Below are 26,977 nucleotides of genomic sequence, written 5' to 3' on the forward strand. Positions count from 1 at the left end.
AAAAAAAAAGGTTGGAAATAAAGGTTGGAAAAAAGATTGAAAAGCAACAAAGATTCAAAAATCTTAATTTGAGAGATGGAATTACGAAAAAAAGAAAGAATGAGTCGAAAAAAAGTGATGTTGAAAAAAATAGGAAAGAGTCAAAGTATTATAGAATTGAGTGAAAACATAAAAGTTCAAACTTTCACGTAGGCATCAATACAAAGTCAAATGAAGCAACTGAGTTCAAGGCGGTCATTCAGACCATGGGGCACCATGGAGTTCATTTTGTATATCCAAGATGTTTCTCTTTGGATCAAAAATTTCCGGTTGTCACATCCTTCTCTTAATGGAACTGTCTCACACACTAGGAAGCGTAATTGACTGACATTGTGTTTGTGTTCATTAAAATGTGTTGCTACTGTGGATTTCAGGTTGTTATTGCGAATATTGCTTTTATGTTCGTTTAATCGTGTTTTCATCTTTCTTTCCGTCTTGCCAATGTACGGAAGACCGCATGGACACTTCAACATGTAGACGACGTTTTTAGAATCACAGGTCGCTGACACAAAAAGTTTGATATTATGGCCCTTGGTTGGATGCTGTATGTTGTTGCCTTTAATGATGTTGTTACAGTTGCCACAGTTATAACAGGGTGTGGTGCCCTTATATTCAGAAATGCACTGTGGGGAGCGTGTTGGTTTTAGTAAGTCCATGAGATTCTTGCTCCTTTCATAGGCGAACAGCGGTTGGTCTGAAAAAATGTGATTGAAGTCATGTTCCATTCGTAACAAGTGCCAATGCCTGAGAATAGCTTTTCGTATATTGAAACTTTCAGTTGAAAATTTGGTGACCATGACCAATCTAGGGTGTGGTTCTGAGGATGGTTTTTGGTTATCCAATAATGATCTCCTTTGTTTGTTCAACGATTTCTCAATGGCCTTTTCTAGAATTTGTGGAGGATAGCCTCGCTCAACAAAGCGTCGTTCCATGTCCAAGGTTTGTTGGGTAAGCTGATTCGGCTCAGATATAATTCGTTTTATCCTGAGAATTTGCGAGTATGGTAAATGGCGTTTGAGTGATGGTTGGTGGAAGCTGAGATAGTGTAGCAAATTGTTTCTGTCCGTATCCTTCCTGTACAGTACTTTAGAGTAGGTGTTTGAGTCTAGCACATGTTCATCAAGTTTTCGAGTGTAGTGTGTGGTATCCATGGCGACAAGTGCGCCACCTTTGTCAGCATCGAGGAAGATGATATCGGGATTATTCGCCAGTTGTTTGAGCATTGATTTTGCTCAAACAACTGGCGAATAATCCCGATGGGAGAACCATTTGTTACTGTTTGTTCGTTACATTGACGACATTTTTTTAATTTGGAGAGGTTCCAAGATCATCTTAAGGGAAGCGATTGAGGATCTGAATACCATCAATGACAGATTGAAATTCACTTTCCATATCAGCGACACACATATAAACTTTCTTGATGTTTCCATTTACATTGTTGATCAACACATTCAAACCACACTGTACAGGAAGGACACGGACAGAAACAATTTGCTACACTATCTCAGCTTCCACCAACTATCACTCAAACGCCATTTACCATACTCGCAAATTCTCAGGATAAAACGAATTATATCTGAGCCGAATCAGCTTACCCAACAAACCTTGGACATGGAACGACGCTTTGTTGAGCGAGGCTATCCTCCACAAATTCTAGAAAAGGCCATTGAGAAATCGTTGAACAAACAAAGGAGATCATTATTGGATAACCAACAACCATCCTCAGAACCACACCCTAGATTGGTCATGGTCACCAAATTTTCAACTGAAAGTTTCAATATACGAAAAGCTATTCTCAGGCATTGGCACTTGTTACGAATGGAACATGACTTCAATCACATTTTTTCAGACCAACCGCTGTTCGCCTATGAAAGGAGCAAGAATCTCATGGACTTACTAAAACCAACACGCTCCCCACAGTGCATTTCTGAATATAAGGGCACCACACCCTGTTATAACTGTGGCAACTGTAACAACATCATTAAAGGCAACAACATACAGCATCCAACCAAGGGCCATAATATCAAACTTTTTGTGTCAGCGACCTGTGATTCTAAAAACGTCGTCTACATGTTGAAGTGTCCATGCGGTCTTCCGTACATTGGCAAGATGGAAAGAAAGATGAAAACACGATTAAACGAACATAAAAGCAATATTCGCAATAACAACCTGAAATCCACAGTAGCAACACATTTTAATGAACACAAACACAATGTCAGTCAATTACGCTTCCTAGTGTGTGAGACAGTTCCATTAAGAGAAGGATGTGACAACCGGAAATTTTTGATCCAAAGAGAAACATCTTGGATATACAAAATGAACTCCATGGTGCCCCATGGTCTGAATGACCGCCTTGAACTCAGTTGCTTCATTTGACTTTGTATTGATGCCTACGTGAAAGTTTGAACTTTTATGTTTTCACTCAATTCTATAATACTTTGACTCTTTCCTATTTTTTTCAACATCACTTTTTTTCGACTCATTCTTTCTTTTTTTCGTAATTCCATCTCTCAAATTAAGATTTTTGAATCTTTGTTGCTTTTCAATCTTTTTTCCAACCTTTATTTCCAACCTTTTTTTTTCTCAACCTTTTTTCCAACTTTATTGTTCTTGACATTCTTTCCATCCAATACTTGACATCTGACACCTTTTAGCTGCATTTAAACACAGTCACTTTACTAATCTTCCGTTATCAGCTAACACACCCGATTTTCCTCGATTCATCTTTCATCTATTATATATTCGTTATACTCGTCATTTGACACTATCACAATAACCAGTACATTCCGCCTTTCAAAGATGGCCGCAGCACTTTGAGTCCTCTTTTTCTGTTAACCATTTACTTCCCTATCTAACATGGCGACCCTCATAACTAACGGCCTTCCGGACCGGCACATTTTCGCTATGCCCGTTTAACCAACGAACCGAGGTAACGTCTCTTTCCAACTTTGGTGTTTGACTTTATTTTCACTCACTATTACCATTACAGCGTCTGAACTTCCTTCCTATGTGTTGAACCGACTTCAGCATCACATATGGTACAACTTCACTCGCGGTGTTTTTTACTATTAAATTTCACTCGTGCACCATTTCTAAAGTCACCATTAACCAACGAACCAAGGTAACGTCTCTTTCTAACTTTGGTGTTTGACTTTATTTTCACTCACTATTACCATTACAGCGTCTGAGCTTTCTTCCTATGTGTTGAACCGACTTTAGCATCACATATGGTACAATTTCACTCGCGGTGTTTTTTACTATTAATTTTCACTCGTGCACCATTTCTAAAGTCACCATTACTATGCGTTACTTCGTCGTATTATTCACATTAGCGAACACCTTTGGGTGACTCCTCACAATTGCGTGTTTTCATACTCTGACTCCTCACAATTGCGTGTTTTCATACTCCGACTACTTTTTCAATTTTTGATATCTTGGATGGGACATGTCACACACTCATTTGTATGGTTTGTTAAATTGCATAATTGTTTAAGGGGGTAAGCCACATGATCTCCTATTTTTTGTTATAGGATTCCTCCTGATGAAGGGTTTCCACCCGAAATGCATAGAGGATATCCGTTGATACCGTTGTGATACAACATATGAAGTTTACAACATGGCAAACATATTTTCATCATGAATAAATGAACTTTTGATTCAAATTTTCGTTTGATAAGACTGGTAACTTTGTTACCCCATAGCGCTGTGCGCATAGAGGGACACCACCCCGGATGGGGCAGTGCAACTAACAACCTCAGTTTTAACAATTCGCAAAGTATCTCTTATCGGAGTAGCAACTGGCGTGCTCTCTTCTGGTTCTGGTCTATATGGAGGTGGTCTCTTGTAAATCATGTCATCCAAGACCTCATCCTCATAATCATTAGGCCCATACCATCTCACTTCTGTATCAGGCACCTTTCCTGCACCTTTCCTCCCTTCCGCTTCTTCAACAGTTCTCATAGGATATAATCCCTCTGACATACTAGCATCACGCCATCTCCTCATTCGATCATGATGAGTCTCACGATCATATTTCTTCCCCGAACATGTACCTATAATTGCCTCCACTCCTCTGCTTTTCTCGCTCATGCACCTCATCTTCCCATTCCACCAACGCCTCTAACTGTGTCGGCCTTGGTCTAGGCTCTAGACACATCATCTTTTCCCTTAAATTTCTCAACACGGCCAAATTAAATGAACCATGTTCCGGGAACGCTAAGACACCATCTTCTTTAGTATACTTAGCCCAGTTATCTAACCATATACAGGTATGATACCCATACTTCGCAACCATGAAGGATGCAGGAGTTCTTGTCGGAGGTAGCAATTCACCTTCTCTAGTTATTATATTTTTATCCTTGTCGAACCACCTTTTAATTTTACCGAACAAGGATTTATTTTTATTTTCCTCCGGTTGATAATACATTTTCGCGTTTACTACAACCCTCTAGTCCTTCCAGCAACTGTACGATCTTTTGTCCAATAACAGCGCGACTCACACTAACGCACCAATCCTGGAGCGTTTACGTCACCCTGTACTCCTTCCAATCCCTGCGCGGCTCACACCAACGCACCAATCCCAGCGCGAGCACTGTTCTGATCCACTGCCCAATCACAGCGCGGTCTGTATGACGTCAGCAGTCGCTGCAGACGCTTCTGCTCTGTCTCCTGTCACTCGTCTACCCCTCCTTTACAAAGCCTTCTCAGTAGACTTCGTTTCAGATTCTACAAAATCTATTAGTTACAACATATAAACATCTCCATTGTCTGCTTCGCTAACCACAGAATAGTAAAGAAAAGTCTTTCTCACAAGTATTCCGATTCTCTCTAGAACAGCGCTTACCTCTGCTCTACCACGGAATTATTACTTTCGTTGACACAGTAGCACATCCCTCTACTCTGCCCTTCTAACATGCATCCATTAACTGTTTCCTCTAGGACTGCTCCAAAGAGTCTCACAATCAACTAAATGCTCATACATTCACGCACTTCCACACCAGAAAATGAAGCACATGCACACAGAATCCTGCCTTTCCCGAGAACAGCGAACAGTCTGTCCCACTACAGAATTATAACATGCGTTAACCAAGCAGCGCTTACCTCTGCCCAGTCCTTCAGACAAGCTCAGAGAATACCTATTACTCCTCCAGCGATAAGCTTTAACGGCAAACCTTACGGATCCCTGGGACTTAAGACCAGAATTTTCACAGATAACCTTCGCTACCATACACACTCCTTTTATACCGAAAATATGTCCCTAATAGTAACACACGACGATGTCACTGATTCCGAACCCAGACAATGTGACGCGCAACTTCAATTGTCACACGTTTTTCCCTGCATACATACAGGGCCAACAATCCCGTTTTTCCCGAGAGCAGCACTCACTTCCCTCTGCCCTACTACGGAACCGTCACCAGCTCCCCACGTTCCAGAAGCCGTACACACTACATAGAACTCAATACAACGACCTCAACATATAATATTAGTACATATACCAACATCAATCAATAAATCAATAAATCAAAAGCCTATGTACAAGCAATCTATCAGATCAAGACAATAATCTAAAACCATCATACTGCTACCAGGAAACTGCTGCAGATCGGCGCATATAAAATCTCCCTACTTCCACGGACAGAGTAAATCCACAGTCACATGCACGTACACTCATCATACGCTAGGGCCCATCACACTGACATTTATTCTATTACTCTATCCACACTGAATATAAGAGAGAAACCTAAACCAATCTGCACCTAAAGCGAGGTCAATGCGACCATAAAGAAATTGTCCTGAGTCATGATTTTAAACATAGGAAATACATCTGAAATTCAATAAATGGCAAAGAATAACCACTCGACACTGGAATTCAAACAAATGGTTGTTTATCTAAATTAGTTCAAATGAAAGTCAATCAATAGCAAAATCATTGTTCTCATAGTTACCTATTCTAGCTAAATGGGTCAGGACAGGTCTCTCAGTAAAGTCTCCCGAGTCGCCGTCCTCACGATCAGCATCGATCCTCACGAACATAGGTTCAGGAAGAAGTGGCCTTAGACCCTCCCTAGTCTAACATTATTTATAACAAAACTAGCAAAATAAAAGTAACAAATAAACACTGAACGTCCGTTGAGCCGCTGAGCAGAGCGAGCAGGAAAGGATGTTGTCTTAGCAACATTTAGAAAACCTCCGCTCAGAAAAATCACAAAAATAAAAACACGGAAGAAGGAAACTCGAGCTGAGGGAACGATACATTTATGAATGCTCTTCCTTGGAACCATAGCGGAGCCACCGCATACTATCAAAGTTCATTGTGGCTTTATTCTCCTCCAAGGGCACTTGGCAGCAAGCCCGGAGCTGCTGTCCTCACGGAAACTTTTAATTCAGACAGAGGCTGTGGTCAGGTGACTTTCAACCATGTTCAGCAAGGCCTCTTGTCAAATCTCAGTCACTCGAGTGCAGGCTGTAAATAGCGGCCATCTTGGTTTAGGCCAAAACGGACCATCTTAAATAAAAGAAACACAAAACAACGTTACCACATCGTAATGATTATACAGTGTAAATCCCCACTAATACCCTTATGTGTATGTATTTATCTAGCTGTCTGCAACACAAAGAAGCATTAGAGCATGTTATTTTAAAGCGCAAACACGAATCAAATAGCACTTTTGCGACACTCATTTAATTAATTTGCTCACCAATTTAGTTCACATATTAATAAAGCAACATATATGCATTCCCGCGTGTAATCTTTCTCTTCATTAGTAATGTTGGTTAATCAAGACTTTCAACAAAATGAATACTAATGATTATAAATTAGTAATTTTAATCATGACATATAACATAAACTGGAGTTTAAATCTCAATACATTTTCAAAAGAAAACCCTGCTCCAGCAGTAGCATGGATGAATGTAGGGTCAGTGAATTCCTCTTACGTCCATGTGGCTCATGTCGTTGGACTTGGTTCACAGGGTGACACATTGTCGATTGTCGTCCGGGTGGCGCCGACGCAACAGCAGCGACAAACGCATTTGTTACTTCCTTGTCCAGCCCCGTACGGAACAACGCACAGAGCACCGGGGTCATTGTTCAAACCCTTGCGCTGGAGTGGCATACACCAGGCCAGCCCACTATGCTTACGCTCCAGGGGGAGACAACAATGCCACATGTGCCAGGACTACCCTGTAGTGATCTGCTGCTCACAGGTCTAGTTGTCAGCATGCTATGACCACTCCCTCATGGCTGGTTTACACCCACACCACACCCATCCAGCTTACGCGTCACAGCACATGTGACCCTGCCAATAAAAAGGGCCATTTCAACCTCTCTCGGGGTGTAACCATGTGGTGTGCAAGTAAGCATGGGGGCCCAGGGGCCTGCGACATCACATTCCGCAGGCCCGGAGAGGATATGATGGCGTCTGCACCACGATACTCAATTGTAGAGGGTCCATGACTGTGGGGACACAGACTTGGTGGCACCGGATACAGTGCGGCCAGCACACCGCCACGGGACGGTGGCTTTGTGTGCACTGAGTTTGGGGCACCTTAAGTGCTGAGCGGGTGTGCAGCCTGCGATGATGCCCCGTCCAAGCGGTCCGGAGGGCTCAGGTTTTGTGTGCCCTGCTGGACCGCAGTGTAGGCCTAAGCCAGCGGGCAGTGCGCGCCTACCGCCATGTGGCGTTGCCTCCTGGATCACAGAGTTAGTGGCACCTATGAGGATGAGCGGGTGTGCAGCCTGTGATGAGACCGGGTGCACTGGTATGTCCTCTGCCATGGAGTAATCAAGACCCAGCACCAAATGTGAGACCTGGTGGCCTGCGGAGCAGGCTGCATGATGTGAAGGTTGCCATGTCTGCGGGCCCCGGGCTTGTGGCTTGCAGCAGCACGTGGTGGGCCCTCTTTTCTACACGCTTGGGGAGGAAGGTGAGCAGTGAGGTCTGGATGCGCAAGGGCGGGCATGCACCGCTGGGCGGTGGGAGGGGCTGGGGTGCAGCTGCCTGGGTGCGTTGGGGCAGGCATGCACCGCTGGGTGGCAGGAGGGGCTGGGGTGCAGCTGCCTGGGTGTGCAGGGGCGGTCAGGCGATGATGTCTTGTGCAATTGTATGTACTTTGCCATTCAGGTATCTGGACTCTGTTTCAGATGGCGGGTCTGTCTCAGATGTGGGACCTGGTGAACTGCACTACATACCGGCACATGGTTGGAGACACACCGGTGGCAGCAGGTGGGCAGTGTGGCCTGGGTGCGCAGTGTCGGCACTCTCTCTCCCTGTCCCTCTCTTCTTTTCTCTATCTCTTTCTCCCCCATCTGTTCGTATATCCTTCTCTGTCCGTCTATCTCTCTCTCCCTCTCTGTCCGTCTTTCTCTTGCTCCCCCTCTCTGTCCGTCTTTCTCTCGCTCCCCCTCTCTGTCCGTCTTTCTCTCTCTCCCCCTCTCTGTCCGTCTTTCTCTCGCTCCTTCGCTCTCTCTCTCCTTCGCTCTCTCTCTCCTTCGCCCTCTCTCTGTCTTTTGATGAGCGCAAGACACACCTTCTCATCATGATTTTTGTCTTGCAGGCTGTGACCTACGGATTGTCCCAAGGGGAGCCGACATGTGTCTTCATTTCTGTTCAGTGTTTATTTTAATACATTTGAATGTGTTGCTTTGAAGGTGAATGTGTGATACTCATTTTTGTGAAGACACATGCATGTCACCAGATGTTATTGTGCGACATCATGCGGGTTATTTGGTATATGATTCAATGTGGTTGTTGTGACATATCTTTGTCTGTGGATGGGTCGGGGGTGCCCGGAGTGGGGCCCCGGGGAGGTGGGAGGTGGGGTTCTGGGTGTGATGGCGGTGGGTGTTGCTGCCCTCTTGGGGCTCCGGGATGCATTTTCTGTGGCTCCATGGCATCTGCTGTTCTTCAGGTGTGGCTATGGGCTGGGCTCTCTTTTGTGGTGCAGGTTGTAGTCCGACTTTGCACCAGGTCGGAGCAGGTGTTAGTTTCCTGGTGCTAACACGCCTTATCACATGTTTTGTGATCTTATCGCAGATCAGGCTGGTTGTTGAGAATGTTGTGGTGTGGTGTTGTCGCTGCTTTTTGCTCGGAAATGCCTATTCTGCATCTCATTAGCGATAGTAGCCGGGGTCATCCTTGGCAATGTTTTTTGCGACTGCTAACACCGAAAAACTGATGATGTGAGCTGTTTGCACCAGCTTGTGAATAGGGTGGTAAGTTTATCCCAAATTTGGCTGCGTTAAGATGCCGATTACTCGGCGATAGCTCCTTGAGAATATGGCCCCTTATTGCATGTTTTGTGTTCTTATCGCCGATCTGGCTGGTCGTTGAGAATGTTGTGACGTGGTATTGTCGTGGCTTTTTGCACGGGAACGCCTACTCTGCATCTCATTAGCGATAGTTGCCAGTGTCATCTGTGGCGATGTGTTTTTGAGGCTGCTATCGCAGGTAAACTGGTTATATGGGCTGTTAGCACCAGTTTGTGAATGGGGCGATACATTTATCATGACTTTGGCTGCGCTAAAGTGCCGATAACTCAGCGATAGCTCCTTGACAATATGCCCCTAAGTGTTTTTGGACAGAATGCACACCTGTTGCTTTGACTCTCCCATGTTATGCAACTCAATTCTCTGCTAAGGCAATTCGAAGTTAACCTGACAGTGTTGTTTGTACGTAATTCTAAATTTGCGCTAGTTGTTAAAGGGTCACAAATACAGATTACACCTTTCTTAACTTGTGCTGTTACTTAGACTGCTGTGACAAACAAAGGTCCACAATGTTTAATGTGTTCATCCAGTCGTCGCTTCTCCACTAAGACGGAGGGGCATCGCCCCACTGCTCCGCAGCAGGAAACATAAAATGATAATAACTCGTGGTATTATCATTTTAAGATTCCTTTTGCTGCGGCAGCTTTCTGGGCAGGGTGGGGCTGCCCTGAGAACAGAGGAGCTGTAAGCAGTCTTTACAACGTATGTCATTAATGCCTTTAGAATGCATTCATCACAACGCAAGTACAATTACATCATAATGCCATTAGAACAAATGGCATTACAATGCATATGCCTTTACCACGCATGTCTTTACAACAAATTTCGTTGTAAAGGCATGAATGGTAAAGGCATGTGTTTTACATGTAAGTATATGGTAAGTATAGGGTTTAGGGTGGGTTTGGGTTTTGGGGTGTAGCGGTAATTTTAGGGTTCAGGGTGTGTATGGGTTTTGGAGTGCCAAGGGGAATTTTAGGGTTTAGGGTGGGTATGGGTTTTGGAGTGCTAAGGGTAATTTTAGGGTTCAGGGTGAGAACGGTTTTTGGGGTGAAAAGTGTACTTTTAGGGTTCAGGGTGGGTATGGGTTGTGGGTTGCTAAGGGTAATTTTAGGGTTCAGGGTGGGTATGGGTTTTGGGACATAGGGGTAATTTTAGGGTTCAGGATTGGTTTAGGTTTTCCGGGAACCCAGGGTAATTTTGGGGTTAAGGGTGGAGTTGCGTTTTGGGGTGCCAAGGGTAATTTTAAGTTTTAGGGTGGGTATGGGTTTTAGGGTGCTAAGGGTAATTTTAGGGTTCAGGGTGGGTATGGTTTATGGGGTGTTAAGGGTAATTTTGGCACTTGGGGGTATGGGTATTGCGGTAGAAAGTGTATTTTTAAGGTTTTAGGGGGGATGGGTATTGGGGTAGTAAATGTAATTTTAGGGGTTTTGGGGTGTTTAAAAAAAAATGTTAACCTATCTTAATCACTTTTACCAAGTGTATTCATTTACCACCCATGCCTTTTCATTGTAATTGCAAGAGAGGTAAAGGCATATTCGTGGTAAAATTAGGCGTTGTGATGGTAAGTCGTGGTAAATGTATTAGCGTAGTAATACCCATGTTGTAATGACATGCGTGGTATTAGTACGCGATGTAACGTGTCCTATTCCAGAGGAGCAAGGGAGGAGTGGTTTGCCCACTCCTAAGTGCACATGACTGTTTGGCCAGCCCTCTCGGGCGACCCAAAACAGTCATGCGCACTCCCCATATTCTCCATATAGGCTGCATTACAGCCTGCATGGAGAACATGCCCAGTCCCCCATTCCCTGGCTGAGCGCTGATCCACGGCAATCAGACTAATCACAATGCTGCATTGCAGCATTGTGATTGTCTATCGGGAGCCTGGGAGCTGGGTGCCTCCTGCTGGTTCCTGTATCCTGCTGGAACAGGAATCAGGAAAAAGAGGATGGAGGAGAGGTGACGGCCGGCCAGCCGTCACAGGTAAGTGATGTTTGAAGTAAAAAAATTCACCCCGACCACCATGCCTCCGCCCCCACCCCACCACCCAAGCCTGGCAGCAGCTGCTACTGTGTTCATCTTTGTTCGAGTTGTCAGAATATTTGCTGTTTCCGGCTGGTGACCGAGAGGAAGCGAAATTCAATCTTCTAATAACAATCTAGCTTCAGGTAAAGAGGAAGGTAATTTCTTGCCTCTTTCATGGGAATAGTAAAAGTTGCCTGATTTTAAAGTGTCTGCTTCGTTTCTGAAGGTGCACTGGAAAGTATGCAAGCAAACCTTTTATTGATGTATATAATACTCTGTACCACCAACTAATAAATATTCTTGATGTGCCTTTGTACTTTTAATCAGAGATTTTCTGTCATTGTTACATACTGTCTACAGACAAAGGCCAATTGCGTACAATACCAGTACAGATAATGGGTTTTGTGTTAGCCCATAGCTTTATCAATGGTTGGCTTTCTTGCCCTTCTCATTTGCTTACTTCGTATTCCCCTTGTTTGGACCCTCCCCCAGAGCATGGCTTCTTTACCATCCTTTTGGTTGGTTGCCTTGTATTCTTCAGCTGCTTACATTCAAGGAACTACTTTTTGCTTTTGCGTTCAGCTTTCTAAAGGAGTGCATGTGTTTGCTTGCTATTGCCCCCTTAAACTGTGTATGTGACTTTTCCCACCCCAACGCTCTCTCTATGTTGTACCTCTGCAGTCCTCTGTTCGGATGATCCAACACGTATTCCCACTCGGTGCCATCAGCTGCAACATCACATTTCCTCTCCCCCTCCCACCTTCGTGGTCCTCATTTGTTCATGACCCCTCCATGTCTCTTTTATTTTTAATCAATTTGTTTTTATTTTTTAGGAGTGACCAGCAACTGTGATTTGCTACCAAGATGCTCTTTCCCTACATGTGTTTTCATCCATCTTTTATTTAGTATTTTAACACTCCAAGATGGGCGTCTGTCCTCTTGAAATGGTAAATTTAAAAAAAAGCAATCAAATTGACTCCTCCATAATGACGTATGCACATAAGGATGGTGATGCATTTGCACCGGTACATCATTATGCTGGGGCCACCCTACAATGTGGTCACATGCATCATCGCTCTGTGTGAGTTTTTAATTTTTTTTGCTCATGCTGTTCACCTTCTCCAATTGCGATCTGTTTGCAAATGGTGACCAGCATCTGCAAAAAGCATTGACAAACCCAAAAGTCCAGATCGTTTGGTTTTCTCAGTGCTTGTTGATGATCTTCACCCTCTTTCCATGGGTTGTGGTAATCAAGATTTGTAATGCAAAGGAGAGTTTGAACCCGAATGTAGATTATAAGCAGAGCAAACATACTGTGCAGTTCCAAACACAAATTTTAGCAGGTAAATCCTGGCATAAAGTGTACAGTGAAAATGCTATATACGTTTTGCCGCTCGAAACAGAAACAATTGCTGAATTGTCGCACTATCCCTAATCCCCTTTACAGAAGTCAGTGTGCATCTTGCAATATCATTACCTCCTTGTCCTTCTTACCGTCCCATTTCTTATAATTTATTACCTAGCTGAGGTCAAAATACTTCCCCCCAATATGACGCTGCCTACACGGCATGCATAAAGGGGGAAGCATGTCACCAGGACAGCCTGTTCTCTTATTTCTGTGCTGCTGACTGATACCTAGCGGGGTCAGAGGTAAGTGTTTTTATGTATCATGTTTCTCTGACCTTAACGGACTTGCACGAGCAGTCTTCGTTTTTTCTTTCATTTTGGGGACCGCACAGCCCTAATCCAGCCGGCACAGTTCCTGTCATGGGTTGCTGCTCTAAGCGTTCTTTCTCACATGGTTAGTATTCTCACCCGCGGTGCCACTGCTTTCCATTGGGGGCGGCCCGCTGTGTCACACTGGCTCTTCAGAGGCGCTGAGTGTAATGGGAGGCTCATCCACCATGGCGGAGGAGCGTCGCCCAACTGGCTCAGAGCCAGCAGGTGAAAAATAAAACGATATTCTTATCATTGTTTTGTTTTTCACCTGCCGACTGAGCCAACGTGCATAGGAAAGGGTGGGTCTGGGGCCATGGGAGGGAGAGGGAGGACTGGTTTGTGCACTTCTAAAGGCGCATGTTTGCTTGGCTGGTTATCTCAGGCCAGCCAAACACACATGCGCACTTAGGTTTCTCTAACCCGGCTGTATTGAAGAGCCAGGTTGGAGAAACAGCACAGATGCCCTCTCCTGAGTGAAGCATTAAAACAGCCCACTCAGGCCAATCCCAGTGCTGCTCTCATAGGATGAGACCATAGCGGGGATTGCACAGGGAGTCTGTGATACGACCAGGAAGAAGAACACCGAGGAGTGACGTGGGAGGCGGCTGGCAGCTTCAGGTAAGTCTTCGTTTTTAAAATTATTATTAAACTCCCACCTTGCTCCCTCCCGTTTCCCCCTCCACCCGCCTACCACTTTTTTTGTGGCGGTCACCACTGCTGAGTGTCCTCTTGGGTGTACAGCCATTTACCCCTGGCAGAGGCGCGTCCAGAGGCAGTGTTTCATGCGGTGGTTCTGCTTCCTGTCTCTCGTAGCTCCTGTGAGGTTTCAAGTGCCGCGAGAGCTTCGAAATGGAGCAGATTGCAGGAAGCAACCATGTTGTGTGTTTCTCACGTGGTCTATGGAGTCTACCTGTGACGACGCTGCGGGGGTGCGACATAGGCAGCATCATGCCTGCTTCTTCATGAGCTGTTGAGGCTGCTTTTCAGGCCAGAGAATCTGGGAAATCTCCTGCCAAGGTTCCAAGGCCAAGTACTGTGCTGGACATTGATGATCCTGACGAACAGGAGAGGCGTGATCGCTTTGTTCAGGGCGCTGAGCTCTCTGGTTTGTATGCTCATGCCCGGTACAACCAGGAATTGCCTTCTCCTGAGGAATAGGAGGTTGAGGATGATGTATTTTTACGCAGTATCAGCGCCCTGACCCAATCTCTTTTCTCTTGCACGGGGCAGTTCGCAAAGTGCTGGCCCATGAATGGAAGGAAATTCATATCAATAAGGGCCAAGTGAGGTCTTACCTCTGAAAAAAAACTGTGCTGCTTGTAACAAGGCTAATCTTCCTGACTGTAGCCTTGCTATTCTCTTCCTCTGAATCAACAAGGAGATTCTGCCTTTGATTCAGTTTGTTTAACTCGGTTTTTTTCCCCAGACTTTCCATTTCACGCTGTTTGAATTTTATTAGGCGCACTTCTCGGAGGCCTTAAGTGTCGGCTCCACGACGGCCAATGAACCTGCTGCACGCGCACGCATAATGTCTCGTGCCTCCGGAGAGACGCCCCTTCCTCTCAGACACCGCTGCGGAGATTCATAGCTGAGCGTTGGTGAAATCTGTTCAGGGGCGTTGAATGAGGCCCCAGTCCACAGTTTAATAAAATAAAAATCTCTATTCTGTTATAGCATGTCTGCTTCAACGCTGCTGATAATCCCTCCCCTGCCAACACTTCTTCGTCATGTGCAACATGCGCACTGGAATATTTTTTCTGACAGATCCGGTTTATAGAACATCAGTGTTTCAGCTGCTCATCAATAAAACCTTGCTAGTAAACTCACGCCTAACAGCAGCTGTTTCCTCATAAATGTTGTATTTTATTGCCCTTGAAAATGGTACTAAGGGGCTTCTTTTCAGAAATTTTATTTTGAGTATATATATTGGTTGTTAAATGCCAATAGAACAATAATTACGGCAGTGATGCCGTTTACTAGAACTCCTAATATACACAGTGCTCGCGAGACAAACAAACGGGGATTGTGTGTTGACCTTGGCAGTGGATGTGTTCAGCCCTATCGCTGTGCTTGCTTCTTTGGGGCAGATTTATAATAACTGGCGCATCCCTGCATATCAGCAGGGATGCGCCAGTTATTATGCGCCACAGCTGCGCCACCATGGATGCGCCGCATTTATAATGCGGCGCACCATGGGGCAAAAACGGCACAGATGCGTGACGCATCTGTGCCGTAAAAGTGGCGCATTGCTGGAGTTGCGTCGCAAGCGCGACGCAGCTCCAGCAATGCTCTGGGGGGCCCTATCTGTACAATGCTGCGTCAATCCTTACGCCTGCTTCAAGCAGGCGCAGGGTTTTGACGCGGGGTATTTACAACGTGACGCTTCTGGGAGATGCGTCACGTTGTTAAGCCCTGCGCCACATGTAGGCGTTCCAGGGCAGGTGGGGGCGTTCCGGCGCAGGAACGCCTCCAAAAAGTGGCTGAGTGAAATCTACAAGATTTCACTCAGTCACTTTTAGACCCATGCTGCGTCAAAACCCTGCGCCTGCTTGAAGCAGGCGTAAGGATTGACGCAGCATTGTGAAGATAGGGCCCCCCAGAGCAGTGCTGGAGCTGCGTCGCGCTTGCGACGCAACTCCAGCAATGCGCCACTTTTACGGCACAGATGCGTGACGCATCTGTGACGTTTTTGCCCTATGGTGCGCCGCATTATAAATGCGGCGCTTCCATGGTGGCAGAGCTGGTGCGTAAAATAACTGGCGCATCCCTGCTGATATGCAGGGATGCGCCAGTTATTATAAATATGCCCCTAACGGTTTAACTTTTCCAACCAAACTGAATAGTGACTTTTTTTTTTTTATTGATTGACAGATTATACACCTAAAATGCATATACGGAACTGGCAGCAGGCGGGAAACCAGAGACAAATTTCGGGGGGGGGGGGGGGCTGAAAAAGATTTCGGGGTGGGGGGGGCTAAGTCTTTCAGCCATAGGCAGAGTGGCTGTAAAAAGGGGTGAAAACACAACAAAAGCCTCGTTAACGAGTAAATGGTCTTTTAAAGACCTGTGAAGTACTCGGGTCCGGCTGCAATTAGACGAACGCCAACCCGCGAGGATGTCTCAGCCGGGCAGACACACATGAGGGGAGGGGAGGGGGGGGGGGTGAATTAAAGTGCCTAAAAAAAGATTGTATCCCCCCAAAAATGAGAAAATTAAAAACGTGTTCACGATTTCAATAATTTCCTTCACTTGTGAAACGATTGGGTACTCTCCACTGTTGTACGTGAAGTAATGTACCAGTTGTCAGTTTAACCGCAGTCCTGTTTCTAGCTTGCACGCCGCCTGACGTCACTGGCAAATCCGGTGTCGAGGATGGCTGTGACGTCGGGGGGCGGGTAGGCAGCGGCAGAAGAGCGCGAGGACGCGAGCCGGGGTTTCTACTCCCGCTGCTCCTCGTGGGCCGTAACCTTTGCACATGTACGAATAAACGTTCGTAAGCACAAGAATACTGTCTCGCCTCCCTCATTGGTACCACTACAAATGGCGACGAGGGTTAAAACGAACGTTACGGCCCGCGAGTGATTTATGTGCTGCCTGATGTCCCCATGTGCTGAATCTGCACGCTGATCTCCCCTCGCTGCTCCTGTGCTCCAGACTCCTTGCTGGTGATTACTGCTGCCTGGTTTTGCCTCCTGCACGCGTGAACCTGCGGGGGAAACTTGGTATGCTGCTTGGTGCTGCCTGCTGTATTGAGGTGCTGCTCTGCCCCGACGACCTCGTGATCTGCACCGGCGAGCTGCGGTGGAGGGGGCGCTGTCTCTGCTGATCCTTGTCGCTCCATATCCACCGAGGCTGCGTTGCTTGCTGCTGCGTCAGGCTCCTGCCTCCTTGCGACCGGAGTGCCCTTCCGAGCTTGGTGAGGACTATCCAGGAGCTGCTCCGTGGTCCCACGTGTGCCCGCTTGCCTGCGATGGCGCAACCCATCAACATATGTGTGCCGCCCCTCTTTCTGGACTCTCCCGGTAAGCCATGTATGAAGTGGAAGGGGTGGCTGCGCGCATTTGAGAATTACATCGTCTCCATTGATGGCGAGGGATATAGCGCTGCACGCAAGAAGTCGCTTCTGTTCGGACTGTTGGGGAAAGCAGGCCAGGAGGTTTTTGACAGCTTGCCCGTCTATACGGACCCTCCGGGGGCCCTTGCCCCTCTAGACGTGTACCAGGAGGCGGTTAAGCGGCTCGAACTACAATACTCTGAGGAGGGTAATATCATGGCGGGGCGCCATAAATTCGCCTTGCGGAAGCAGGAGGAAGGTGAGACTATCGAGGAGTATATTGCCTGTCTACGTGTGTTGGCACAAGACTGTGAATTCGGGGAGATGACTGATACTTACCTCAGGGACCAGGTGGTGTTCTACTGCCATTCCAAAAAGGTGCAGGAACGGTTGCTTTCTTGCAGGAATCCATCGCTGAAGGATGTGGTGGCCATTGCGAAGGCCGTTGAACGTTCCATGGTGTCCACGAAAGAACTTGCGAGCACGAGCCAGGCTTCTAATGTGTTCTTTGTGCAGGACAAACATAGAGGTGCATCCAGAACCCCAGACAGTGTGGCGAGCGAGAAAGGGGGGGGCAGGAAGCCACTCGCTTGTTTTAGATGTGGGTCAAGGGATCACCTGGCGGATAGCAGGACATGCCCAGCGCTGTCCAAAAGTTGTTCTAAGTGCAGGAAAGTGGGCCACTTCGCGGCAGTATGCAAAGCCAGGAGACCTGGTGGGAGCATGAAAGTGAGCTCGGTGAGCGACTGCGATGCTGATACTGATGCGGACATTGTATTGTCCATTGATGCTGAAGATGGGAGAGTGAAGGGGCCTATTGGCTCCGTTCTGATTGGTGCAGTTGAGCTGCCATTTACGGCCGATTCTGGTTCCCCCATTACCCTGATTTCTGACACCACGTATGAGTTGAAGTGGCAAGGTGTGAAATTGCATGAGACGGATGTGAACCCGAAGGCTTTTGGGGAGAAAGACATAGAGATGATGGGGTACTTCTGGGACTTCCTCACCTACAGGGGGCGAACAGTGAGAACGAAGATCTATGTGGCTGAGAAAGGGAGGAGCCTGGTAGGGTGGAAGGATCTGGCCAAGCTGGGGGTGATGCTAGTCCCGGGGGCGGACGATCCCATAGTCCTGAGGGATGATTGGGTCGGCTACGTGCAGCCGGATGATTTACCTGAGGGTTTAGGTGAGGTCATCGGCAAATTTGAGTCTGTGTTTGAAAACAAAGTAGGGCGTGTGAGAGGATTCGTGCACGCTATACGACTGAAGGAGGATGCCGTGCCGATAAAACACAAGGTCAGGTCAGTTCCCCTCTCTGTCAGGGGGGAGCTAAAGGCTGTTCTAGATAGGTTGAAGTCGGAGGGAGTGATAGAGGAAGCAGGCGCATCAGAGTGGGTGTCCGCAATCGTGGTGTCCAAGAAGAAGAGGACAGGGGACATTCGGCTATGTGTGGACCTGCGATCTTTGAACAGAAACATTCTGGTGAACTGCCACCCTCTACCCAACATCCAAGAGATCCTGTCTTCTACATCTGGGTCGCGATTTTTCACCTTGATAGATCTGAAGTCCGCATACCACCAGGTGTGCCTCACGGAGGAGTCCAAGGCACTTACCACCTTTGTTACCCCGTTCGGAGCCTACAGGTACGTCCGCCTTCCGTTCGGCCTCGCCTCAGCTTCCGGTGTCTTCCAAAGGTTGATGGATTTGCTCTTCGGCGACATGAAGGGGGTTGAAGCCTTCCAGGACGACATTCTAGTCCACACGGCGGGTGAAGAGGAGCACCTGGAGCTGCTGGGAGAAGTGCTGGGGGTACTGCGCGACAAAGGGATGACAGTCTCCAAGGACAAGTGCAAGTTCATGGAGGGCAGGATCGACTACTTGGGACACGTGCTGACCGCGGAGGGCATTGCGCCTAAAGATGATTTGGTGAGGGCCATACGTGATGCCCCGTGTCCCGGAGACAAAGACGCCCTACGATCGTTCCTGGGGCTCAGCGAATACTACTCCAAATTCATGCAGGGATATGCGACCATCGTGGAGCCCCTAAGGAAGCTACTGAGGAAGAACGAAAAATTCACGTGGGCGCATGCCCAACAAGCTGCTTTTGATGCCGTCAAGCAGGCCATCGTGGCTGCTCCCGTGCTACAGCCATACAACAGGGCATTCCAGAATGTGATCACAGTCGACGCAAGCGCCAAGGGTATCGGTGCAGTGTTTTGCCAGTTCCATGGGAAGACGGAGAACACGGTCGCTTTCATTTCCCGGTCACTGAGTGACGCTGAGAAGCATTACAGCACCATTGAGAGGGAGACGCTTGCATGCGTATGGGCCGTGGAGAAACTGAGGAACTATTTGTGGGGCATGGAGTTCGAACTGGTCACGGACCACAAGCCTTTAATCTACATGATGGACGGCGAAGGCCGCGGCAACGGGAAGGCCAGCTCAAGGCTTTTGCGGCTGATGTCCAGGCTGCAGGAGTATCATTTCACCATTAGACACATCAAGGGCGGCCTCAATTGCAGGGCGGATTGCTTGTCGCGCTTGCCGGTCAGCGCCGAGGGGGACGGATCCATGGATGACACGGAGTGCGTAGTGGCGCTGGTAGACGCTACGGCCATCTGCGAAGGATCCATTTCGGAGGAGGAATGGATGGCGGCCCAAGAGAACGACATGACCATGCGTAGGGTGATGGAACATATAATGGCTCGCTGGCCCCCGATCCGGAACTTGAACGGTGCGCTCAGGAGCTTCCAGCAGGTTAGTCCCGAACTCTCCATCGAGGGCGGCTTCGTGAAAAGGCATGAGCTGTTTGTGCCGCCGGAAGGGTTGAGAGAGAAGCTAATCCGGTTAGCTCACAAAGGTCACCCGGGCGCTACCGCCACAAGGAACCTACTCAAACAGTACTACTGGTGGCCAGGGATGTGCGGCGATGTCAGCAGTTTTATCGACCGATGCAGGCCATGCTTGAGGGCCGACAAGCACTGGAAGACGGCGAAAAGTACGCTGCAGCTGGTGGACATTCCTGCCGGTCCATGGATCAAGGTCGCCATTGACTTCGCGGGTCCGTTTACCCTGCTGCCTGACGATTGCAGACATCTCATTGTCCTCACGGATTACTTTTCCAAATGGATCCACTACAAGTTCGTCAGGGAGGTTACCACTGAACGAGTGATCAAGGAGCTGAAGAGGGTCTTCGCTAGTGAAGGACAGCCGAAGATTTTGATGTCCGACAACGGCACGCAGCTGGTCTCCAGGCAGATGAAGGACTTCCTGTCCAGATTGGGGATCAAGCAGGAGAAAACCCCGCTCTACAGCCCTAAGAGCAATGGGCAGGTCGAGCGGATGAATAGGTTCCTGAAGGAGGGTGTGCAACAGGCACTTGCCTCCAACTTGGATGTAAAAGCATTTCTGGCGGACAAGGTACACACATTTCACAACACGCCCAATGCTGTCACGGGGCACACTCCGTTCTACCTGATGAGAGGGAGGAGGTGTATGAGTGAGCTTACTCCCGAACTTGATAGGTGGTATGACATAAGGGAGGAATCTGAAGATGTATCCGATGAGAGGCTGAGGGTCAAAGAAAGAATTGTGGCCAAACAGGAAAGCAACAAGCGGTACGCTGATGTGGTGAATAGAGCCAAAGTCAAAGAGGTAGCGCAAGGGGATTGGGTGTTGGTGAAGAAACCAACCAAAGTGTTGAAGGGAGAGTCTGTTTTCCAAACCCCTGCACGTGTGCAAGGAGTGACTAAGGGAGCTGTCTGTTTGGAAGGAGGGGGATGGCGGAGCAAGGACGACATTGTCAGGCTCAAGGCAGGTCAAGAGGAAATCATCATGAGAGGCAGCCAGGTGCATGAGAATGAGATCGATGATAGTATGTACGAGTGGCAGGTGCAAGAAGACAATGAGGGGACCACTGAGGAAGATGTGAGTGCGTGCCACGGCCTAAGGGATGCTGAAGGCCATAGCGACAGCAGCCCCATGTCAGTGAGGAATGACAGTCATAACGTGATGAGTGCAAGCCAAGGTGGTACGGGCAACCGCAGCGGGGGGGCCAGTCTGCAAATCACTCCCCGTAGACCTACAAGGCATATCAGGGCACCAAAAAGGTTCGAAGACTTTGTTATGAGATGATTGTTATGTATAGTTCTCTATTTTGTTAAGAAAGGGAGATGTTGTACGTGAAGTAACGTACCAGTTGTCAGTTTAACCGCAGTCCTGTTTCTAGCTTGCACGCCGCCTGACGTCACTGGCCAATCCGGTGTCGAGGATGGCTGTGACGTCGGGGGGCGGGTAGGCAGCGGCAGAAGAGCGCGAGGACGCGAGCCGGGGTTTCTACTCCCGCTGCTCCTCGTGGGCCGTAACCTTTGCACATGTACGAATAAACGTTCGTAAGCACAAGAATACTGTCTCGCCTCCCTCATTGGTACCACTACATCCACCTTCAACAGAAATCACGTAATTACATGTGTAACTTTCGCAAAACACACGTTCCACTTTATCTGCTTGGAGCCTTTGTGAGCCACCCACTCATTATCTTCACAATAAACAGACATAGACTGGGAAGGTGTTCACACTGTGTCAATGTGTGCTTTTAAAAGAAGAAACTGAGGGGGACCATAAAATATAAAACGGAAAATATGGTAATATGAGGAAGAAAAATTACAATTTTTTGTTAAAATTTCGCTCAACTCCAAACTACACCCTCTAACCCCGACAACAATTTACATAATACATGAGGGGGAAAAATATGTCAATATGGCGACTCCCAAAAATGATTTTATGCAATGCTGAGCCGAAGAGTATTCCCTGTCGAGAGTTGAAAAGATGAACCACACGGAACCCTAATCCTTTGTGTCCGTTGTCTCTCCTAGGATGTGTGACACCGGCGAGGGCCTGTTTACTTTCCAGACACGTGAGGGAGAGATGATCTACCAGAAGGTGCACTCCGCCACCTTGGCAATAGCCGAGCAACACGAGAGGCTTATGCTGGAGATGGAGAAGAAATCGCGGGTAAGTACCCTCGACTGTAGGTTTAAATCCAGGCCCTGAGGTGAGTTTCGATGTCTGTTCCAGCAATTTCGTGACAGAGGGTCTTGCCTTCAAGCCATCCCGCCAGCATGGCTCCTGTCCTTCATTTATCACGGCAGTCTAGTGTCGTATTCACAGTTATCGAGGAGCACTACAATTTATGGTAATTGTCTGAAAACATAATCACAAGCAAAGGGCAATTATCAAGAGGAAGTGGCCGCGCCTGAGAAGGCCTTTTAGAAGGAATTGAGGAACTGATCAACCTATGACCACTTCTTCTGTTACAAAGGGGGACATGATTGCTACAGGAAAACATTAAAGTGAAGTGAGCAATCTTCTTTGAGGCCTTGTATAGATTAGCAGACTTTATCTCCCCGACCTCTGTTTTATTAAATTATTATTTGACTTTCCCAGCAACTTTTTACATTGTAAAAACTAAATATACATAGAGGTAAATTTGAAGTATATCTTGTTTAAGGCGACTTCTTCACCCAAAGGGATGTACAACACCATATTTTCCAATATACTTTGAAAACGTCAATGCAAAGCAAGAGAGCAAGCCTGAAGAATATTAGAATAAAAACACATGGAAGGAAGGGTGTTTAAATTAGGAAACCGTAGTTTCTCTGCATTTGCATACATTAAAACAGTGCGAATATGATGTATTTTAACTCACTTTTAAATGGATTACTGATCGGAAAATGGCTTCCAAAAATTGTCAACGACCGCACATTAGGGCTTAACAAACCTGATCTAACAGAATTTTGAACATGAACTATTGCTACAAGAACGTGCTGTTTACAAAAACAAGGTTTTAGAGACTTCGATTCAGATCTAATGATAAGCTCAAGTAAAGAATGATGCTGTGTATTTTAATGGATTTGTTTCTTCTGTTTGTTGGTAGGGTGGCTCACTTGGCAGCTTCGCATTTGCTTCAAATATACAATATTCTGGACATTGAAGCAGTTTTGCTTTCATTAGTAAAGGAAGTTGTGGAAATAAATATTAGCACACTTTTAGAAACTGTCTCATAATTTTGTTTGGAAAAATAAAGGGCTTATTACATGCATGGTGCATGAGGTAATTTGCTCCACACAGTCCACCAAGGCTGTATATAGTGCAAAGCCACCAGTGTCTATTTCTATATAGAATACGGGCCTCATTAGTTGCGTCTGGGTCAGTTTTGCACACGCAGTAGATCAGGTGTGCATGCATATTGTGCAATGAATCACCGTGCTTGTAATAAGCGAGGAGCTAATGCAGGTAACCACAAACTGTCGTTTCTGTATTCTGACATGAACACAGGGCCTGCATATTTCAGGGCAGTGACCTCCATGACAGGTAGTAGACAGGAGTAGGAGTTTGGATGGGAATTTGCACGGATAAGTGGCTGGACTGAGCCCTGATAAGGGAATTGGGAATGCTCAGAACATCCCATGAGTGGGAAAGTAACAGGACTTGCTGCTAAACCCATACTTTAAAATGACACTCACTCCAGTTCAGCATTGCAGTTCTCAACTTGTGGGATACCGCGCCATATCCTTGCCAAGAAAAAATGCAAATCCTCCACTCTCTCAGTGTATATGAGGTTTATGCACTCCCCTCATAGGCACTGGGATATGGATGCATAGGGGGTAGGGTTGGAGAGTGCTGCAGCGCTCACAAAATAAACGTGCTGAAGTTCAGAAAGTGAAGGAGCCAAGTGCTTAATATGAGTTGGTGTTTCCGGTGCTCGCCACCGGCACTTCTGACAGTCTGCTTCAAGGTGGTGTTTCTGGCTAATTTAGAGATCTCCATAACAACAATAAAGGGCATCATTACCATGCCCGGCGCTCGGACCGCTAGCCGCTATTGCTGCGTTCGGGAGGTGGCCAGACAAGCATGCTGCGGTCCGGCCGGGGTATTAGGATATGATGACCGGGCTGGCAGTCATAAAGTCAGCGGTTCCACCGCGGCTGCATGTCTCGGCTATTTAGAAGAGTTGCAGCAGATGTCGCCGTGGTGCAGAGCTTTCTGCATGTCCGTGCACAGTGCGCCATGCAGGGGAGTGAGGCAACTACATGTGCACCTAGGGCCACTTTTCAGTGGCCTATGACGGCTGGGGGCCCTGTTTGGAGCCCCCCTCCAATACCTTTCCGACAACCTTTTCATGGGGGGGTTCCCACTATGAAAAAGCTGTCAGAAAGAGATATCATAATCCCAATGCCGGTGCCTGCCTCTGCTCCGCCACCATTGTAGGATGTTGCTCTGACCGTTGCAAAGTCAGGATCTATAATCTCCTTTTGGTGATCCGATCGCCCAACATCATAATCAGGGCCTTAATTATTAATTTGATATACATTAAAATAACTATTACCTGCTGCCCAACCGTTCTTATAGTTTTGGGGCCTTGAAAAGCCCTAACTGTCACACTTGTATGAGTGGGATGGTTAGTAGTTGGGTGGTTGCTATCACTGGCCGCATGGCAGGAGCAATGTGTAGTGCAAGGGGTAGTGGCCTCCTGACGAGACCACTGGCACTTATTTATTTATTTTTTACAAATCCAGCACTGGATGAACCATAACAACACATTTATAATTTGTTTTTATCGTGTCACCTTTGGCGTGCGTACAAAAACAGAGGTTAGTTTGTCAGGATATATCCTCTTACAAATTGTTGCTTATTCTTTTAACATACAGATTGGTGTTTACTTTTTTTTCTTTGACTGCAAAGTTTGAGGACTTTGCAAAGTGAACAATCTAACAATCTTGATTGGAAGTTTGAAAGAAAAGGCTGTAGGGTGTCCATTTTTTGTAGCACAAACTGTACAAATATTTGAAAAAGCAAGCAGTTAGGAAAGCACAAATGACCCAAACGTTTCTTATATTATTCTAAAGTGTGATGTAAACAAAGAATTTAAAAGGGTTAAAATAATTCAAGACACTTTACTTAGTGATGCGCAAATAATAAATATTTGCTAAAACATAATTTCCACACATTGTGGTATTGCTATATATTTTTACCATTTAAAATGCATTTCATTGCGAATTGTGGTGCTATTTCAGTGAAAAATGTTCTGTCTGTAAATGAAAGTGTGCTACCACATCAGGCTTTAGTAATATACTTGTGACAGTGTGCTCCAAAATGTGCCATTGGCTACATGCCACATACTTACTACCCCCCTGCTGAATGGGTGTGTCTCATTTGCTATACATGCTCTTTGTGTTATGCATGGATTTTTCTCAATCCCTATGTAATGTAACCTTAAGGGCAACATTCCGACTCCAACATCCCAGCACAACTGACTCCCCTTGATTTTGCCATCCATGAACTTACTACCAAACCAAGTTCAATATTACTCCTCACAGGTAACATGATGCAGCAGTAAATGGGAGTCTCAGAACCCACTACCCCAACTCGCATTCCTCAGGTTAGCCTTCTTTTGACATATTAGGGGTCTTGGTAATAAGAGGCCTGCACCACCGTTGCATCACTAATTATGATGCTACAGCAGAGCAGACAGTACTCCATATTCACAAATTGACACACGTGGCCCAATATGTCAGTTTTAGTAAGTCTGCTTCCGAAATAAACAGCGCCCGAACCGGCTGCGTCACCCAGAGAATAATATATTCAAGGTAGAATGTAAAATCCAGCATAAAACTGATGCAGTGATATTTATGGGTTTGACCACAGAGCCTAAAATGCGTCAAAATTCCTGCACATCGGCGACCCAGTTTAGGAAATGACACATTGGCTGTGGTACATTAAGAAAAGCCACACAAAACAGTTTACAAGCTCTACTACGCCATGGAGGTGCTATTTTTGTGGCTGGCAGTTGAGAGGGGACCACCACCCCAACCCCCACCCAACCACGTAGGGAACACATGTTTCGCCAGTAGACTATCCTCATTGACCTCAGGTATGTTGTGGTCATCACATACTACTGACTCAGGAGGAAGTCCATAATGGAACTGCTGAACTAGATAGTGCCAAGGATCCAGCCACCAACCGCCAGGCCCACCTATATCCCACAGCAGGTCAAGCTGATGGCTGTCATCCACAACAGATCACAACAGCCAGAGTGGTAGGAATGTTGCAGCCATCTTTTTCTGTCTTTCTACCCTCTGTCCTGGATGCCATCATCAACCTCACACCCCAGTACCTTCCCTTCCTCAGGACACAACAACAGGAGCCGGACACCAAGCAAGGTTTGTATGCCATTGCCAGATTTCCACATGTGCTGGGTGCCATGGATTGCACACATGTGCATTTGGTTTCCCCAGCAGCAATATCACATCTGTACTAGAACCGAAAACGCACACACTCTATCAATTTTCAGGCCATCATGGACCTTTGGAGGATGTTTACAAATGTGCCTGGCAAAATATCCAGGGAGTACGAATGATGCCTACATCTTCAGGCACTCCGTCATCAATGACCGCTTCTAGAATGGCCAATATGGGAATGGACTACTTGTTGGTAAGCAAAACTGAAGTACTTGCAGACCTACTAACTGTAACAAATGTATGACATAATAGCCATCTCTGTGCCTTTTGAAGAAGATAGAGCATTATGTCTGAGGGGTGTGCCTCATACGTGCACCATGCATCATGCTACACGAGTAATGCAACCACCAAGTCACACATGTTAGGACACACAAAGCCACTTTCTGTGCCTTTGAATGGTGTAAAGGTACAGAGCAATTCAACACTGGCCAAAATTCATTGTAGAATCACTGTGTGCAAGAGAGGTATTCCATGGGCATTGTGGGGGTGTCGCCATTCAACTCCCCTGGGTCATGAGGCATGTCATGTATTCCACACAAGTTAACCTTTGGAATGTGAGAAATCAATTGGTTT

At 46.7% G+C, this 26,977-nt stretch overlaps 1 protein-coding gene across 1 annotated transcript in view; it reads left to right on the forward strand.

Annotated features, from left to right (window-relative positions):
* The window catches only part of DOK6 (docking protein 6), a 1,435,463-nt gene that overhangs the window by 879,063 nt on the left and 529,423 nt on the right, over positions 1 to 26,977 (forward strand). Inside the window, exon 7 of the mRNA XM_085603942.1 lies at positions 21,980 to 22,118. Within this exon, the coding sequence (XP_085460068.1) occupies positions 21,980 to 22,118 (139 nt within the window). The remainder of the gene's footprint in view (positions 1 to 21,979; positions 22,119 to 26,977) is intronic.

Source organism: Triturus cristatus, chromosome 5_1 (genome assembly GCF_964204655.1).
Source record: "Triturus cristatus chromosome 5_1, aTriCri1.1, whole genome shotgun sequence".
Lineage (NCBI taxonomy): Eukaryota > Metazoa > Chordata > Amphibia > Caudata > Salamandridae > Triturus > Triturus cristatus.